This window comes from Bufo gargarizans, chromosome 5, assembly GCF_014858855.1.
Source record: "Bufo gargarizans isolate SCDJY-AF-19 chromosome 5, ASM1485885v1, whole genome shotgun sequence".
Classification (NCBI taxonomy): domain Eukaryota; kingdom Metazoa; phylum Chordata; class Amphibia; order Anura; family Bufonidae; genus Bufo; species Bufo gargarizans.
Window position 1 is genome coordinate 341395408 of NC_058084.1, and position 17166 is coordinate 341412573.

Here is a 17166-nt window from a genome sequence, read left to right on the forward strand (position 1 = left end):
CTGCTGCATGCTCCTTTTTGAGATGCTCATAACCATGAGTCAGTTACCTTTGCACTTGCCCCACAGCCAGGTCTTCCTTATATATAGCCATGCTGCTGTGGCTAAAATGTACATTAGCCACCAGAGATTTTGTGAGACTCACACGTGATTGAGTCTTGAAATACGGTAACTGTTTTTGCTGTGAATATTTTGCTACAAAATGGTGAGAATGACGCCCATGAAAGGTTGAAACAAGGCAAATGTTTGATGAATAAAAAACCCTTCTGGTTTTTGTATACTCTGATACGGTGCTGCAGTCCCTTCGAAACGTTTTGATGACTTTCATCAAATTATGGATTTATTAGTTAAAATTGCATTTTTGTGGTTTTAATAATGAAGATTACATGTAAACACACTTAACATTACATGGTCAGCATTACAGGTACTATGCGCACTGAATATACGTTATGGAGCCGTCACTATGTCCGGAACTGGAAGACCTTTAAGGATGTCAGACGCACTTTGTACAATTTTTTCACAAATTCTTCTTTTTGTCTGATATGTTGCATTTCCAATATGCGGTGTCACAATAATATTCTTTGCTGTCAGCAAAGGATGATTTCTGGAGAAAGAGATTTAAAACATTGTAACTCTCATACCTAATATTTTTGAACTTCCTCAGAAATAATCAGTGGTGGAAGGGTCCATGCACACAAGCGAATTTCACATGCAGGTGCCATTCGTGTTTGAAAGAGACAGCACCCACAATTAAAAGAAACCCATTAAAGATTGCCCTGCATGAAAAAACATGCAGCAAGTTCTTATTTTGCATTTCTCATATACAACTTCTGATTCAAATCAGTGGTTCAGTGAATAAAAACTGAATCACTCTGAAGGATGGTCAGTTTTTGGCCTCATGCACACGACCGTTGTGTGTTTTGCGGTCCACAAATTCGTATAACACGGAAGGCATCCGTGTGCGTTCCGCAATTTGCGGAACGGCACGGACAGCCATTGATATAACTGCCTATTCCTGTCCGCAAAACAGACAAGAATAGGACAGGTTATGTTTTTTTTTGAGGACCACGGAACAGAGCAACAGATGTGGACAGCACACAGGTGCTGTCCGCATCTTTTGCGGCCCCAATGAACTGAATGGGTCCGCATCCAAGCCGCAAAAACTGCGGCTCGGATTCGGACCAAAATAGCGGTCGTGTGCATGAGGCCTTTCAATGATGGTTTTTAGGACATGCTGTATGTTATGCCTCATGCACACGAACGTTGTTTTGGTCCGCATCCGAGCCGCAGTTTTTGCAGCTTGGATGCGGACCCGTTCACTTCAGTGAGGCCGCAAAAGGTGAGGACAGCATCTGTTGCCCGCAAAACAAATATAACCTGTCCTATTCTTGTCCGTTTTGGGGACAAGAATAGGTAGTTATATTAATGGCTGTCCATGCCGTTCCGCAAATTGCGGAACGCACACGAACGCCATCCGGTCGTGTGCATGAGGCCTTATTCTTCCGTTTTTTTCACACGCGGGAAAAATGTGTGAAAACTGAAGACAATCCACGTGAAAAATAAAAAATGCAAGAACCAGAATTGCAGAAAACACAGCTGCAAAACTGAGTCCAGTTTTCAGTAGCAGAACTTTCACAGATATAACATCACTCGTATGCATGAGCCCTAACTGTAAAACAAAAATAATAGTCACATATTTACACAGTGGCAAAAAAGATTGCGTTATCATCGTTGCCCATTATCCTTGCACTTCTGGTCGGATTACAGTTGGCTGATTTAAAAGTCATACCTTGGCAGTGGTTCTGGGTATGTGACATCTAAAGCGGCAGCCTTAATTACTCCTCTGTTTAAGGCATCTACCAGGGCATCTTGGTCAACTACCTGACCTGAAATACATTTGTAGAATATCAGTTCTGATTATTATAAATATTACATGTGGTCATTTATCTGCCTCACAATTGAAGAAACAAATTATTAGTAGGGGACATTTGATTTTGGTTATATATATATATATATTTTATATATACAGTATATATACACATACCTTTCCTCCTGCCTTATTTGCTAACAACTAGCAGATGCCTGTTTACACGATAGGATATGACATAGACAAGTTATAGTTTTAGGTCATCAGAACACTTATTTCACATGACCGATCTTTCCATCCCCATGCATTTAGTTTTTAAAACAGACAGCATCCGGACTGAACACTGACCTATTCATTTCAATAGTATACGCACCGTCTGTCCTTTTAGGAAATATTGCAGCATGTTCTATCGTTACCATTTTTTTCATACAGAACTGGTCCATTGAAGTCAATGGGTCAGGGAAAAAACCTGACTGCACACAAACGGGATCTGTGTGTGGTCTGCTTTTCACAGGTGTTTGCTAGGAGAAACTGTGTGTTATTCTTCAGTTTTTCTTCACATGCATGAAAAATGTGTGACAGATATTATAATGGCGGAAAAAGTAAAAACTGAAGGCAGTTGCAGACATAACCGATTCAACTTGCATGTAGAATCATCCATTTTTCACTGAACAGTCTTTAACCGCCTCTGGACCGCCTAACGCAGGATCGCATTCCGGAGGCGGCTCACTCAGGCACAGTCATGCATCTATGCGTCATCTCGCGAGACGCGAGATTACGCTCACAGCCGGCCCGCGCATGCGCATCGCAGGCTGGCAAAAGTTAAAGGACAAGTTCGTCATCAGCCTGCCAGCCAATGATCGTCGCTGGCAGGCTGATGATTTTCAAAAAAAACAATCAGAAGCCAGTTAACACATTATATTTATAAATATACCGTATTTTTCGCTTTATAAGACGCACTTTTTCCCCCCCAAAAGTGGGGGGAAAATGGCCGTGCGTCTTATAAAGCGAATACTTCGCTGGCCGCTATGCTGCACAGCGCGGCCAGCGAAGTATCAGTGACAGTGTGGAGGGAGGAGGCGGAGACACTCATGGCGGGGCCCGGTGCAGTGACTCTACTCTAATACACCGGGCCCCGCAACTGTTAAACATTCAATCTGATCTATATCTAATAGTATATGCTCTGTACGGCTCTTACTGTAGTACCGTAAGTATAGCGCAGACCGGCATCTCCCTCGGTCATGCGCCGCTTGCCGCACCTCCTTCCTCATGCGCCGTCTGCTCCAGCTCCCTCTGTCATGCGCCGCCTGCCCCAGCTCCCTCTGTCATGCGCCGCCTGCCTGTTCATTCATAAAGTGAGATAAGCAGGCAGGCGGCGCATGAGGAGGGAGCTGGGGCAGGCGGCGCATGACAGAGGGAGCTGGAGCAGACGGCGCATGAGGAGGGAGCTGCGGCAGGTGGCGCATGACCGATGGAGATGCCGGTCTGCGCTATACTTACGGTACTACATTAAGAGCCGTACAGAGCATATACTATTAGATATATATCAGAATGAATGTTTAACAGTTGCGGGGCCCGGTGTATTAGAGTAGAGTCACTGCACCGGGCCCCGCCATGAGTGTCTCCGCCTCCTCCCTCCACACTGATGCATCTGATGGGGGATCTGTAGATGACACTTAGGGGGATCTGTGGATGACATAAGTGTCATCCACAGAGCCCCATAAGTGTTATCCACAGATCCCCCCCCCCCCCCGTTTAATGCACAGATCCCCCCTCAGTGTCATGCACAGATCCCCCCTCAGTGTCATGCACAGATCCCCCCTCAGTGTCATGCACAGATCCCCCCTCAGTGTAATCTACAGATCCCCCATAACAGTGCGTCATCCACAGATCCCCCATAACAGTGCGTCATCCACAGATCCCCCCATAACAGTGCGTCATCCACAGATCCCCCCATAACAGTGCGTCATCCACAGATCCCCCCATAACAGTGCGTCATCCACAGATCCCCCCATAACAGTGCGTCATCCACAGATCCCCATAACAGTGCGTCATCCCCAGATCCCCATAACAGTACATCATCCACAGACCACCTTTAGTTCAAAAGCTACCAAAAGCACACCTTTTGGTTCAAAATATTTTTTTCTTATTTTCCTCCTCAAAAACCTAGGTGCGTCTTATCATCAGGTGCGTCTTATAAAGCGAAAAATACGGTAATGTGTTAAATGGCTGCTGTGCTCCTCTGCTGGTCCTTTTCGTCGGTTGGTCTCAGCAGAGGAGCACAGATCACAGTGAGTACACAAGACACAACACTTAGCCCCCAGATCACCCCCCATCACCCCAATTAACCCCTTGATCGCCCCTGTCAATCACCCAGTGAAAGGGAAAAAGTGATCAGTGTACACTGTCACTTTTTTTTCACTGGTATTGACTGTTAGGTTTAGGATAGTTTAGGCCCCTTGGTTAGGTAGTTAGCGATCGTTTAGCGCCCAGCCCACCGCACCGCAGTCACTGATTCGCTGATTAGCGTATCGCTAATCAGCATTTGTACTTTTATAGTATCTGTAAGTGATCAGAACTGATCACAGTCAGATCTATAATAGTATTAGTGTCACCCTAGCTCGCCCTCCACCCAAAACGCAGTGTTTGCCCGATCAGGCCTGATCGGTCGCCCACACGTGCGTTCACCCACGCCCACCCCGCCGCAGTGACAAAAATTTTTTAATTTTTTGATCACTGCACAAACACTATACAAGCACTGCGGCGAAAAAAAAAAATCAGTTTTGATATTTTTTATCAATCGCAGCGGCCTCCGGTACTTCGCTAGCCTCCCATTTGTAAGACAGGCTTGCTTTTTTTCTTGGGTAGTCTCAGGGAATACCCCCTAAATTTAGTAGTCCAAGTGGCAAATAAGGGGTATTCTTCTAAAGAGGCCTACAGGCTTCTGACCCAGTGGGATGAGGAATGGGAACCCTCATCTGACGAATTCAGCGGGTCAGAATATGAACCTGTAGAAAGCAGTGGCAGTCTAACCCAAAGTTCGGACGAGGAGGTTGAGGTCCCTGATACCACCAGGCGTAACCGGCCCCGTGTTGCTAGACCACAGGTTGCGCAGGACCCGCTTGAAGGGCAGCAGAGTGGGGCTTGCGCTGTCGGATTACGTGGTAAGGCATACACCAGCAGCGCAGCACACCCTGGATCTAGTAGCAGCACAACATGGTGAAGTGGCGAGCACCAGAAGGGCAGTTGAAGCTGGTATGGTGGCACGTGCAGTAGTTCCCCTGCAGTTCGTCGCAGCCACCGCACAGACAGGCTTGTAGAGCCCCTAGAGTCCTTTAGGTGTTGGCAAACCCTGATTGGCAGCCCCCAACTTCAGCCACACCAGTAGTTCCCCCTTTCACCGCCCAGTCTGGAGTTTGGGTTGAGACAGCTCAGATCGGTATGGCACTGGGGTTTTTTGAGCTGTTCTTGACTGCGGAGCTGTTGGACTTAGTTGTGGCAGAAACAAATCGATATGCCACTCAATTTATAGCCGCCAACCCGGGAAGCTTTTATGCCCAGTAGAAACCCGTCCAAGTTTCCGAAATTAAAACTTTTCTGGGCCTTCTCCTCAACATGGGCCTAACCAAAAAGCATGAATTGCGGTCATATCCGTCCACGAACCCAATTCATCACATGCCCATGTTCTCTGCTGCCATGTCCAGGGCACGATTTGAAGCCATCCTGCGTTTCCTGCACTTTAGCGACAACACCACCTCCCGTCCTCTCTTGTTCTCTACAGTAAGGCTGGGAGAACAGGATCCTTCCTCAAATTTCAGGAAGAGATCATCGAGAACCTCCTGTATCCAGGAGGTTCCGTGGCCCCATCCACGAGTGTAGTGAGCCGTCTACACGAGCGACATTTCCCCAGTGTCGTTGCTGGTACCTCAACCCAACTGTCACCCCGAAAAAGATGTTGTGTCTGTAGCAGGAGTGGAATAAGGCGTGACACCCGCTATTTCTGTCCTGACCACCCTGCTCTATGCTTTGGGGAGTGTTTCCGGAAGTGCCACACAGAGGTACACTTAGCATAGGGATTGCGTTACACAGGACAGGCACACAGGGCTATTAGGGCCCTTTCACTCACAGCTGCTGTAAACCTCTCCTTTCACCTGGGACAAAGTGCATAATGTACTTCGCCACATCTTTGGGTGATTTGCACTTTGCACATTGTCCCATGGGGAAGGAGAGGTTTGTCCTATAAAGGTAAAAAAAAAATATCACAGGTAAGCAAAAAAGTTAACGTTCTGTTCAAAAAGTTAAATAAAGTTTATATGTTCTGTTCAAATGCTATTATAAAGTTAATAAATTTATTGTGTTGCGGCCTGTTTTTTTCTTTTTTGTTTAGTTTTTTTTTTTACCTTCCAGGTGGACCAACCGATCGACTAGTTGCAGCACTGATGTGCATTCTGACAGAAGCATTGCGCTGCTGTCAGATTACACAAAAGTCGGTGTATGCAGCGCTGCAAGACGAGATTTCTCCTCTGCAGTAAAAGAAACGTTTGCTGAGGCATATGAGCTGAGGAGGTGGCGGTGTTCATATGCTTTGGCAAACACTTTGTATATAAAAAAAATTAAAAATCCCGGCAATGTTTTATTCATCCACATCGATTGATGTAAATGGAGAAATCGGTTTTGCCAGGGCATACGAGCTAAGTGGGTATGGATGTTGGGCGGAGCTCCTATGTCCTGGCAGACGCCTTTCCCCTCCTTTTTTTTTTGGCAGAGATTTTTTCATCCACATTGATCGATGCGAATGAAGAAATCTGTGCTGTTCATTTTTTCTTTCAGCCCAGAGGCTGAACAGAAAAAAAAAATCTCATTACCCGTATGCTCAATATAAGGAGAATAGCAGACACTCCTAATGCTGGCCATAGATGTAATGATTGCGGAGACCCTCAAATGCCAGGGCAGTACAAACACCCCACAAATGACCCCATTTTGGAAAGAAGACACCCCAAGGTATTCGCTGAGGGGCATAATGAGTCCATGAAAGATTGAAATTTTTGTCCCAAGTTAGCGGAAAGGGAGACTTTGTGAGAAAAAAATAAATAAAATCAATTTCCGCGAACTTGTGCCAAAAAAAAAAAAATTCTATGAACTCGCCATGCCCCTCATTGAATACCTTGGGGTGTCTTCTTTCCAAAATGGGGTCACATGTGGGGTATTTATACTGCCCTGGCATTTTAGGGGCCCTAAAGCGTGAGAAGAAGCCTGGGATCTAAATGTCTAAAAATGCCCTCCTAAAAGGAATTTGGGCCCCTTTGCGCATCTAGGCTGCAAAAAAGTGTCACACATGTGGTATCGCCATACTCAGGAGAAGTTGGGCAATGTGTTTTGGGGTGTCATTTTACATATACCCATGCTGGGTGAGATACATATCTTGGTCAAATGCCAACTTTGTATACATTTTTTTTTAAAGTTGTCTTTTGCCGAGCTATTTCTCTCACCTAGCATGGGTATATGTAAAAAGACACCCCAAAACACATTGCCCTACTTCTTATGAGTACGGCGATACCACATGTGTGACACTTTTTTGCAGCCTAGGTGGGCAAAGGGGCCCACATTCCAAAGAGCACCTTTAGGATTTCACAGGGCATTTTTTACACATTTTGATTTCAAAATACTTCTCACGCATTAGGGCCCCATAAATGCCAGGGCAGTATAACTACCCCACAAGTGACCCCATTTTGAAAAGAAGACACCCCAAGGTATTCCGTGAGGGGCATGGCGAGTTCCTAGATTTATTTATTTTTTGTCAGTCACAAGTTAGCGGAAAATTATGATTTTTTTACTTTTTTTTTTCTTACAAAGTCTCATACTCCACTTACTTGTGACAAAAAATAAAAACTTCCATGAACTCACTATGCCCATCACGAAATACCTTGGGGTGTCTTCTTTCAAAAATGGGGTCACTTGTGGGGTAGTTATACTGCCCTGGCATTTTAGGGGCCCTAATGTAAATGTGTAAAAAATGCCCTGTGAAATCCTAAAGGTGCTCTTTGGAATGTGGGCCCCTTTGCCCACCTAGGCTGCATGTGGTATCGCCGTACTCAGGAGAAGTTGGGCAATGTGTTTTGGGGTGTCATTTTACATATACCCATGCTGGGTGAGAGAAATATCTCGGCAAAAGACAACTTTTCCCATTTTCTTTTCATACAAAGTTGGCATTTGACCGAGATATTTATCTCACCCAGCATGGGTATATGTAAAATCTTAAAAATTTTTACACATTTTGATTTCAAACTACTTCTCACGCATTAGGGCCTCTAAAATGCCAGGGCAGTATAACTACCCCACAAGTGACCCCATTTTGGAAAGAAGACACCCCAAGGTATTTCAGGATGGGCATAGTGAGTTCATGGAAGTTTTTATTTTTTGTCACACGTTAGTGGAATATGAGACTTTGTAAGAAAAAAATCATCATTTTCCGCTAACTTGTGACAAAAAATAAAAAGTTCTATGAACTCACTATGCCCATCAGCGAATACCTTAGGGTGCCTACTTTCCGAAATGGGGTCATTTGTGGGGTTTTTCAACTGCCTGGGCATTGTAGAACAGCAGGAAACATGACAGGTGCTCAGAAAGTTAGAGCTACTTCAAAAAGCGGAAATTCACATTTTTGTACCATAGTTTGTAAACGCTATAACTTTTATCCAAACCATTTTTTTTTTACCCAAACATTTTTTTTTATCAAAGACATGTAGAACAATACATTTAGAGAAAAATTTATATATAGATGTCGTTGTTTTTTTTTTTTTTATTTTACAACTGAAAGTGAAAAATTTAATTTTTTAGCAAAAAAAAAAAAATCGGTAAATTTTGATTAATAACAAAAAAAGTTAAAATGTCACCAGCAATGAAATACCACCAAATGAAAGCTCTATTAGTGATAAGAAAAGGAGGTAAAATACATTTGGGTGGTAAGTTGCATGACCGAGCAATAAACGGTAAAAGTAGTGCAGAAGTGTAAAAATTGGTCTGGTCATTAAGGGTGTTTAAGCTAGGGGAGCTGAGGTGGTTAAAGGTCATCTCACTTCAGTAAGTGGCATTTATCATTTAGAGAAAGTTAATGCAAGACACTAATGTATTGTTATTATCCATATAGCTTCCTTTGCTGGCTGGATTTATTTTGCTTTTCTTTTTTTCCATCACATTATACACTGCTCTTTTCCATGGTTACAGAGCACCCTGCAATCCATCAGTGGTGGTCGTGCTTGCACAATATAGGAAAAAGCACTAGCCTATGTGCACTCCCATGGTCCCGGCCACACTTTTTCCTATAGTGTGCAAACACGACCACCACTGATGGATTGCAGGGTGGTCTGTAACCAAGGAAACGAGCAGTGTATAATGTGATGGAAAAATTAATCCAGCCAGCAAAGGAAGCAATATGGATAATAGCAATATATTAGTAAGTGGCTTGTATTAACTTTCTTCACATGATAAATGCAACTTACTAAAGTGAGGCAACCCCTTAGTGACCAGCCTGTTTTAGGCCTTACTGACCAAGGGTTTTTCTTCAGTTTTTTTATCATCGCGTTCCAAGAGCTAAAACTTTTTTTTCCCCGTTTATATAGCTTTATGAGGGTCTTGTTTTTTTGTGGGACAAGTTGTAGTTTTTAATGGCGCCATTTTGGGGTACACAACTTTCTGATTAACTTTTATTAACTCTTTCTGGGAGGAAGATGGGGAAAACTGAAATACTGCCACTGGGTTTTTAAGTTATACATTTTACGGTGTTCATTTTTCGGCATGAATAACATAATATCTTTATTCTCTGGGTCAGTACGATTACAGTGATAGCAAATACATATATATTCTTTTTTACATTTTACAACTTTTTTTGCAATAAAACCCCTTTGTTTAAAAGGAAAAAAAAGTTTTTGCATTGCCGCTTCCCAAGACCCATAACCTTTTTAATTATATTTCTATGGAGTTGTGTGAGGGCTTGATTATTGCAGGACAACTTGTATTTTTCATTGGTATTATTTTGGAGTAAATTGCGTTTTTTGATCGCTTGGTATTATGTTTTTTTCAGTGGCAACTAAGAATAAATGAGCAATTCAGTTTTTTTTTTTTATATGGCATTTATGGCATTCACCATAGGGGATAATTTACATGATATTTATGTAGTCCGAGTCGTTACGGATGCGGCAATGCCAAACATATTTGAAATTTATTTATATATATTTTTTTTCATTGAAAAGCGTTTTTTTTTAAATTGAATAAATGAGTTTTCTTTTTTTTACCACTTAATAGTCCCACAAGGGGACTATAACAGACAGCTTTTTCTTTGCTTTTAAAATGCAATGCACTATCCTTACAGGGAGTGCAGAATTATTAGGCAAGTTGTATTTTTGAGGATTAATTTTATTATTGAACAACAACCATGTTCTCAATGAACCCAAAAAACTCATTAATATCAAAGCTGAATATTTTTGGAAGTAGTTTTTAGTTTGTTTTTAGTTTTAGCTATTTTAGGGGGATATCTGTGTGTGCAGGTGACTATTACTGTGCATAATTATTAGGCAACTTAACAAAAAACAAATATATACCCATTTCAATTATTTATTTTTAGCAGTGAAACCCAATATAACATCTCAACATTCACAAATATACATTTCTGACATTCAAAAACAAAACAAAAACAAATCAGTGACCAATATAGCCACCTTTCTTTGCAAGGACACTCAAAAGCCTGCCATCCATGGATTCTGTCAGTGTTTTGATCTGTTCACCATCAACATTGCGTGCAGCAGAAACCACAGCCTCCCAGACACTGTTCAGAGAGGTGTACTGTTTTCCCTCATTGTAAATCTCACATTTGATGATGGACCACAGGTTCTCAATAGGGTTCAGATCAGGTGAACAATGAGGCCATGTCATTAGTTTTTCTTCTTTTATACCCTTTCTTGCCAGCCACGCTGTGGAGTACTTGGACGCGTGTGATGGAGCATTGTCCTGCATGAAAATCATGTTTTTCTTGAAGGATGCAGACTTCTTCCTGTACCACTGCTTGAAGAAGGTGTCTTCCAGAAACTGGCAGTAGGACTGGGAGTTGAGCTTGACTCCATCCTCAACCCGAAAAAGCCCCACAAGCTCATCTTTGATGATACCAGCCCAAACCAGTACTCCACCTCCACCTTGCTGGCGTCTGAGTCGGACTGGAGCTCTCTGCCCTTTACCAATCCAGCCACGGGCCCATCCATCTGGCCCATCAAGACTCACTCTCATTTCATCAGTCCATAAAACCTTAGAAAAATCAGTCTTGAGATATTTCTTGGCCCGGTCTTGACGTTTCAGCTTGTGTGTCTTGTTCAGTGGTGGTCGTCTTTCAGCCTTTCTTACCTTGGCCATGTCTCTGAGTATTGCACACCTTGTGCTTTTGGGCACTCCAGTGATGTTGCAGCTTTGAAATATGGCCAAACTGGTGGCTCTTGGCAGCTGCACGCTTGACTTTTCTCAGTTCATGGGCAGTTATTTTGCGCCTTGGTTTTTCCACACGCTTCTTGCGACCCTGTTGACTATTTTGAATGAAACGCTTGATTGTTCGATGATCACGCTTCAGAAGCTTTGCAATTTTAAGAGTGCTGCATCCCTCTGCAAGATATCTCACTATTTTTGACTTTTCTGAGCCTGTCAAGTCCTTCTTTTGACCCATTTTGCCAAAGGAAAGGAAGTTGCCTAATAATTATGCACACCTCATATAGGGTGTTGATGTCATTAGACCACACCCCTTCTCATTACAGAGATGCACATCACCTAATATGCTTAATTGGTAGTAGGCTTTCGAGCCTATACAGCTTGGAGTAAGACAACATGCATAAAGAGGATGATGTGGTCAAAATACTCATTTGCCTAATAATTCTGCACTCTCTGTATAGTGCATTGCATTTTAATGGCAATGCTATTCTGACATTGACCAGAAGGCTGAGCCAGAGAGGCAAAGCCTCCTGAAAATTCATGAAGGCTGGCCTGCAGCCTACATCAGACCCCAGGCAGCCTTCACACAAATATGATTGCGGGGTGCCGATGGGAGACAGAGGGAGTTTGCTCCCTCTGTCAGCACTTTACATGAGGCGGGCGCCATCTGCCAAATCGGGCTGTTAGAGCAGGGCCTCAGCTCTCATATGAGAGTCGGGTCCCTGCTGCATGGGGGACCTGTGCAGAGCTTAGACTGGGCCGCCGTAAAAAAGCGGCAGCTCAGCCTAAGGCCCCTTAGTGACCGCCGTAAAAACGCGTATGGGTGGTCACAAAGGGGTTGTCTTGCCATTTACTGTATATTGATGACCTATCGTCAATATCCTACACCAGGCACCCCTGACGATCAGTTGTTTGAAGTGGAGACGATGCCTCATGCGAGTGCTGCTTCCTGTTCATTACACTGCCCGTTGTTTCGGAAGTTAGGACGGTGTAGTGTAATGACAAGTACTCGCTCCATTCACTTGAATGGAGCAAGAACTTGTAATTACACTAGGGTTGTCCGATACCAAAATTTTGATTCAGTTTCAATACTCAATACCATGCGAAAAATATTTAAAAAACACCAAAGAAAGCTGCGCACATTCCGCATTTTATGGAATGTCCAGCTCATAATAGAACAGTTTTATTGATTTAGTTTTTTTTTTTTAAACGTTTTATTTAATAACGATTTCCCCCTTAGGGGCTAGAACCTGGGATATTTTAATCCCTTGTCCTATTCACCCTAATAGAGCTCTATTAGGTTGAATAGGATCTCACACGTTCCCTGCTGCCCTGTGCATAGTACACACAGCAGCAGGGAGATTACCATGGCAGCCAGGGCTTCAGTAGCATCCTGGCTGCCATGGTAACCTATCGGAGCCCCAGGATTACACTGCTGGGGCTCCGATCAAAAGCTGCCACTGAGGAGGAGGGGAGGGTACCCAGTGGAGGAGGAGGGGAGGGGACCCAGTGGCCACTGCCACCAATTATTTTAATACTGGGGGGGTGGGGGGAAGGGGGCGCACAGCGCCACCAATGATAATTAACATTTAATACAGGAGGCAGGTGCGGCACCTGAGGGGTTAACTGCCGCTGATCGCAGCTCCCTGCCAGCACCCGCTTCCTGGATTTGTATTAAACGTTTACTTACATTGGTGGCGCAGTGTGCACGCCCCTCTCTCCTCAGTGGTGGCAGCGGCATAGGGGGGAGGGAGAGAGTGCTTCCTTCTCCCCTGTGCTGCTGAGTAGAATACAGAACGCGCTGAGAGCAGAGCGCTCCATGTTCTCTGATACTAGACTGCGCAATAGCAAAGCCTAGTATCGGAAAAAAGGCAAATCCCGGTATCGAGGTCGATACCAGACAAAAGTATCGATTGGGTATCAAAAATTTGATACCCAAAACAACCCTAAATTACAATATGCTGCACTACAGGGGAGACAATGAGTAATATAATGAGCAGGAAGCAGTGCTTATATGGAGTGCCCTCTCCATGTCAAATAGCTGATCGGCAGTGGGCGCTGGGTGTTGGACCCCTGACGATCAGACATATATAGCCTGCACAACCCTTTTAACAGATTTGCAGAAAACAATGAAGCACACTAAAGCAAAACTTAGGAAAAATGTCTGTTTTGGATCAGTCATGTGAAAGGGGCCTGAGGCTAATTGTACTGGGTGATTATTTATTCCCTTTAGGCCGAATGCATACGGCCGTGTTCCGCGGCCGTGAGCGGTCCATGGTAACCCGGCCTGGATTCCTGCTGACAGCAGGAGGGCACGGCGTCATTGGTTGCTATGACTTCGTGCACTTCCTGCCGCCGCTACACTACAGTAATACACTCGTATGATCTAGATGAGTGTATTACTGTAGTGCGGCGGCAGCATGAAGCACACTGCGTCATAGCAACCAATGACGCCGTGTGCTCCTGCTGTCAGCAGGAATCCAGGTCGGCATACCTTGGACCGCTCACGGCCACGGAACACGGCCGTGTGCATTTGGCCTTAATAAAAAGTCTGATTTTTGAATGTCAGGTCTTCCTTCAGAAAATACTATGCATATATGTGCATGCATTTTACTTCAGCTGCCCATCTGGAAACCACAAGAAGCACATAAGATATACAGTGCTTTGAAAAAAGTATTCATACCCCTTGAACTTTCCACATTTTTTCACGTTACAAAATAGCAAGTACAGTATGTGTGAAGTAAAAAAAACATGGTTTTTAAAATCCAGCCTCCTGTACTCTGATACCCCTAAATAAAATCCAGTGTGACCAATTGCCTTCAAAAATTACTTAATTAGTAAATAAAGTCCACCTGTATGTACTGTAGTCTCACTATGACTACAGCTGTTCTGTGGAGGCCTCAGAGGTCCGTTAGTGAACATTAGTGATCAAACAGCTGTCACGGCAGACAGGATACAAGATACACAGGATATAAACAAACAAGTGTCTAGGCAAGAAGCTGAGGATAGAGGTCACCTCCTGACAAATCCCTACCAGCTCTCCCTAGACTTCTATGCCCACGTTCAGACCCTGAAGGTGGGAAAAAACATGTCCTCGTGCCTAGGCTGAAGATTCCCTAGGATCCCTAAGATGGTGAAAGGGGGAAAGAGGCAGCCTGCTCCCTCCGGACCTGGAGGGTGCAGGCGTCTCTCTAACAGCCTAGACAGACAACCACAAGAAAACAAAACCAACTTATCTTTACTGAGCAGGAACAGCAAATCCTTCCTTCCTTTCTCTGAGCCAGACAGAAGCTATAACCCACACAGGACACTGGGAGTGGGCATAATTTAAACTCAAACCAACGACCCCACCCAGTGCATCTAAAGGGAGGCGGCTATAGCTCAATTCCAAAACAAAAAGGCTACACACGTGCTGCTAACTTGGCAGACCTCCGCACATAGCCTGAGCAGGGCACAATGAAAACCAAGGAACACACCAGACAGGTCAGGGATAAAGTTGTGGAGAAGTGTAAAGCAGGGTTAGGCTACAGAAAAATATCCCACGCTCTGGACATCTCATAGAGCACTGAAAATGTAAGGAGTATGGCACAACTGCAAAACTACCAAGACATGGTCAGCCTCCTAAACTGACAGCCCAGGCAAGGAGAGCACTAATTAGAGAAGCAGCCAAGATGCCTATGGTCACTCTGGAGGATCTGCAGAAATGCACAGCTAAGGTGGGAGAATCTGAAAAAATCTGGTCCTATGTGTGGCATAAAACTAACACACCGTCCCCACCGTGAAACATGGTGGTGGCTGCAGGGACAGGGTAGCTGGTCAGAGTTGATGGGAGCTAAATGCAGGGCAATCCTGGAGGAAAACCTAGTAGGGGCTACAAAAGACTTGAGGTTCACCTTCCAAAATGGCTGTGTGAATAGCCACATAGACTTCAACTCGTACAACAAAAAGGGCTGTGTGATGGCCTTTACTTAAACGGCCATCAAACAGCCATTTTTTCCATTCGAGTGCATAAAGCCTTACTGTAGACAGTTGTCTGACATAATTGTGAAAAGAGGGAGGGGAATGGGGGATATCCTGGAACTCACACAGACATAATGTTCTATGTTGAAGTAAAGAAGGAAGGTCCTGGAGACAATTGAGATCCTCTTTTTAGCTCTTCTTTATTATTCAATGGATAAAAACGGACATTAACCACTTCTTACATGACAAAACGTTGACGCGTTTCGGGTGAGTACCCTTAGTCGTAACAATTTGTCAGACTGTGGCCCCACAATTTAAAAGGGCTTGAAGACCTCCTCCTCCAAAATCTGTGAGCGAGTCCTCAGTCCCATTGGTTGCCACACAATGACACACCTTTTACTTTCATTGCTTCAATCACAGGTGTGATGGAGAACACATTGAGCGACCATTCTCTAGATATATTAACCCTGGCATTGCCACAGTACATAATCATTGAACAGAAAAAGTCGCAGAATGTGAACACTCATCACTTTCCAAATTAAAAACATATGATAATAACAACGAATGGCCTTTTGTTCTATCGCAAGCTAAGAATCATAGCGTTGTAACACGTTACATTACATTTGGTTACAATACATTTGATGGTTACAGCCTATAAATACAGGTACTTGCTGTTAAACCGGACTTCGTTGTTATTATCATATGTTTTTAATTTGGAAAGTGATGAGTGTTCACATTCTGCGACTTTTTCTGTTCAATGATTATGTACTGTGGCAATGCCAGGGTTAATATATCTAGAGAATGGTCGCTCAATGTGTTCTCCATCACACCTGTGATTGAAGCAATGAAAGTAAAAGGTGTGTCATTGTGTGGCAACCAATGGGACTGAGGACTCGCTCCCAGATTTTGGAGGAGGAGGTCTTCAAGCCCTTTTAAATTGTGGGGCCACAGTCTGACAAATTGTTACGACTAAGGGTACTCACCCGAAACGCGTCAACGTTTTGTCATGTAAGAAGTGGTTAATGTCAGTTTTTATCCATTGAATAATAAAGAAGAGCTAAAAAGAGGATCTCAATTGTCTCCAGGACCTTCCTTCTTTACTTCAAGCCTGCCAAGGGAACACTCCCCTAGGGCCCCAGGAGCCGGGATTTCATTACATACCGGACAGGTGAGCTGGATTCAAGTTCCTTACAAATATAATGTTCTATGTATTACAGTAGGACACTACAGTGTAGCTGACAATGATGCTGCAAGGTTTGTTCAGCCTCATGGTATAGGTAAAAATGTCAGAATGCTTGACATTATGTCTCAAATAGCATTTGGATGCATTTTATGTGCATTATATTTGAGAAACAGACTTTCATACCTCTGCTAATGTTGATAAGAGTGGCTGTGGGCTTCATTAATTGAAATTCCTCTCGACCAATCAAATTGTGTGTGTCTGGTGTCAGCCTGACAACCACCATTACAAAGTCAGACTGCTGAAGCAAATCAGCCATGTTACTACAGTATTCAGCTCCGACTTCCGTTTCTTCTTCCACAGTTCTGTTTGAAAATCATAGTAGTACATTTATGTTAGTGCCAGGCACAAAAAATGATAATCAGGTCACGTTCACAGCCTGCCACAGTTCACCGGATCAGTCATTGCCGGATTCAACAGCAGATCACTATTGACTATAATGGAATCCGGTGGTTTCGGCTGGACAAAAACCTTTGCATGCAGCGGTTTTTGGTCCGACCGACAGCCGGTATTTGTGCCGGATCCTCTTGCTGCAGATGCAAACAAGACCTGAGGGTCCTTACACACATGAATTTGGCTCTGGCATTATGGAGGAATGAGAACAAGCAGGTTTTTCTAAGCACCTGTGTTTTTATGC

The 17166-nt window shown here is 43.9% G+C and overlaps 1 protein-coding gene across 1 annotated transcript in view; it reads right to left on the minus strand.

The window, feature by feature from the left end:
* Nucleotides 1-444: 444 nt before the first annotated feature.
* Nucleotides 445-17166, minus strand: part of LOC122939447 (glyoxylate/hydroxypyruvate reductase B-like) — a 66292-nt gene continuing 49570 nt past the window's right edge. The window contains exons 7-9 of the mRNA XM_044295518.1: nt 16656-16834; nt 1787-1883; nt 445-601 (exon numbers count right to left, since the gene is read on the minus strand). Coding sequence (XP_044151453.1) covers nt 445-601; nt 1787-1883; nt 16656-16834 — 433 coding nt within the window. The remainder of the gene's footprint in view (nt 602-1786; nt 1884-16655; nt 16835-17166) is intronic.